This window comes from Protomyctophum bolini (genome assembly GCF_963924005.1).
Source record: "Protomyctophum bolini genome assembly, chromosome: 8".
Taxonomy (NCBI): domain Eukaryota; kingdom Metazoa; phylum Chordata; class Actinopteri; order Myctophiformes; family Myctophidae; genus Protomyctophum; species Protomyctophum bolini.
This window is the reverse complement of record NC_137869.1, coordinates 9,421,834-9,423,799: the sequence shown is the minus strand read 5'-3', so window position 1 is coordinate 9,423,799 and position 1,966 is coordinate 9,421,834. Positions and strand designations below refer to the sequence as shown.

The 1,966-nt window shown below is 45.4% G+C and overlaps 1 protein-coding gene across 1 annotated transcript in view; it reads right to left on the bottom strand.

The window, feature by feature from the left end:
- The window catches only part of atp11b (ATPase phospholipid transporting 11B), a 78,749-nt gene extending 77,209 nt beyond the window's left edge, over window positions 1-1,540 (bottom strand). Inside the window, exon 1 of the mRNA XM_080770981.1 lies at window positions 1,101-1,540. Coding sequence (XP_080627107.1) covers window positions 1,101-1,127 — 27 coding nt within the window. The 5' untranslated portion in view covers window positions 1,128-1,540. The remainder of the gene's footprint in view (window positions 1-1,100) is intronic.
- Between the last annotated feature and the right edge of the window lie 426 nt (window positions 1,541-1,966).

Here is a 1,966-nt window from a genome sequence, read left to right as displayed (position 1 = left end):
GTATAATACAACAAAATTACAGCTAGGCAGATTCCTAAACAATATTTGGGTGCAGTAGCAGCAGGCTATAGAATAGCAGGCAGTAATATGAAGAACTTTCCCCTTCACTTTATTAAAAAAAACTGACCAAATTCTAACCATACTATAATATTAATCTGACATACTCATTTTATTCATTAATTTTATATTCATGTATTTGTTTGTTTATTGGGGTGGGGAATACTCTATGGGTGGGGTCCTCAATGTTTGTCAATCTCGGACAGCCTAATCAATGTCAATGACGTCACCACGCAGCAGCCTGTGTGATTATTGATCTCAGCAAACACCACCTGTATATCTTCCACAGTGAGTCAGTGAACACAAACGTATTAGCGCGACAGAGTAGACAACCAGACATGTTTGTACTACTCAGTCAGTCAGTAGAACACGTACTTAGCCAACAATGATAAGCAAAGTTTAGATATTGTAAACCCTATCAAATACGTGATAATGTGAAATGAATGGGGCGCATTAAGTCACCCGCAACAAACACTTCCTCGTGCGCCAACGGACAAGAAGAATAACGTGTTTCAATTCAACTGAAAGAAGTTTTCGTCAACGTTCACGTTTAGGTAACCATGCACCGTACCAAACCACCTCCTGTTTGTTCAATAATAATTTGTATTGTGTATCTATGAGAGAGAGAGAGAGAGAGAGAGAGAGAGAACCCGTAAATTAATTGTGTCGTTTTGTACCGTGTCCGAGTTTTAGACGACTTTTATATAAGTGTTATATATTTTATATACGATGTATTAGCAGCCAGGGTAGCTATAGCAGGCTAACGTAAATGTACTGTTGACTGTTGTACACCTGGCTGTCAGTCAAGTCAACCACCGTCAATGTTTTGGACATGATGTCGGCATAGCAGCAGGCTAGCTAACTTTGTCTGTGTGCATCTTTCCTATAACTCAGGTATATGTTTTATGTGGTGTTTATAATGCTGTTTTCAACACTGTACGTGTCTATAGGTGTCGGCATGTTATTATTTATTACTACTGTCTGCAACACGGGTTTTTTTTTGGTTTGTTTGTTTGTAGTCAAGACAGTTTTATTTTTATTACCAGCTGCTGTCTTATCCACCGGAGCATCCCTCTGCTTTGAGACCGACTGCTGAGCCCCAGCCTCGGTCCTCCTCCTCCTCCGTCCAAGTAGCCAGCAGAGCCTCACACACACAGCTAGCCCCCGACGCTAGCTACTATACTACTAGCCGCTACTACTCCAACAAAACCTCCCCGAACCATGAATGTTGTTTCTCCTCCCAAAAAGCAGGCCGATCGGTCTTCTTAGTATTGTTGCTCCTCGCATTACGGGTACGCGACTCATTCATTCATGCAGCCACAGTCTGCCTGGCGGGCGGCTGTCTGTCGCGCACGGCGGGGGCCGATCTTCGGCGGCGTGTGAGCAATAATATTATTGTTATTAATATATTATAACAATAATCCCCCGTTGGAAGAAGAAGTGACAGCAGGCGGATGGCCACGAAGTCATTCCGAGCTACGTTACACCTCCTCTCTCTCATTCGCTCTCTGTGTGTGTCTCTCTCACCTCAGTCACCTCCCTCCTCCCTCTCTCTCTCTCTCTCTCTCTCTCTCTCATTCGCTCTGTGCCTCTGTCTCTCGCTCACCTCACACCACCCCTCCCCTCTCTCACCTCACCACCAGTATCTCTCTCTCTCTCTCTCTCTTTCTCTCTCTCTCTCTCTCTCTCTCTCTCTCTCTCTCTCTCATTCGCTCTCTGCCTGTCTCTGTGTCTCTCGCTCACCCCACTCCACCCCCCCCCCCCTCTCTCTCTCTCACACCTCACCACCAGTACTACCCTCCTCTCTCTCTCTGTGTGTCTCTCTCACCTCCCCTTCTCTCTACCCCTCCCCTTCTCTCTGTCTGTCTCTCTCTCTGTCTCACACACCATCTCTTCTCTTCTAGATAGA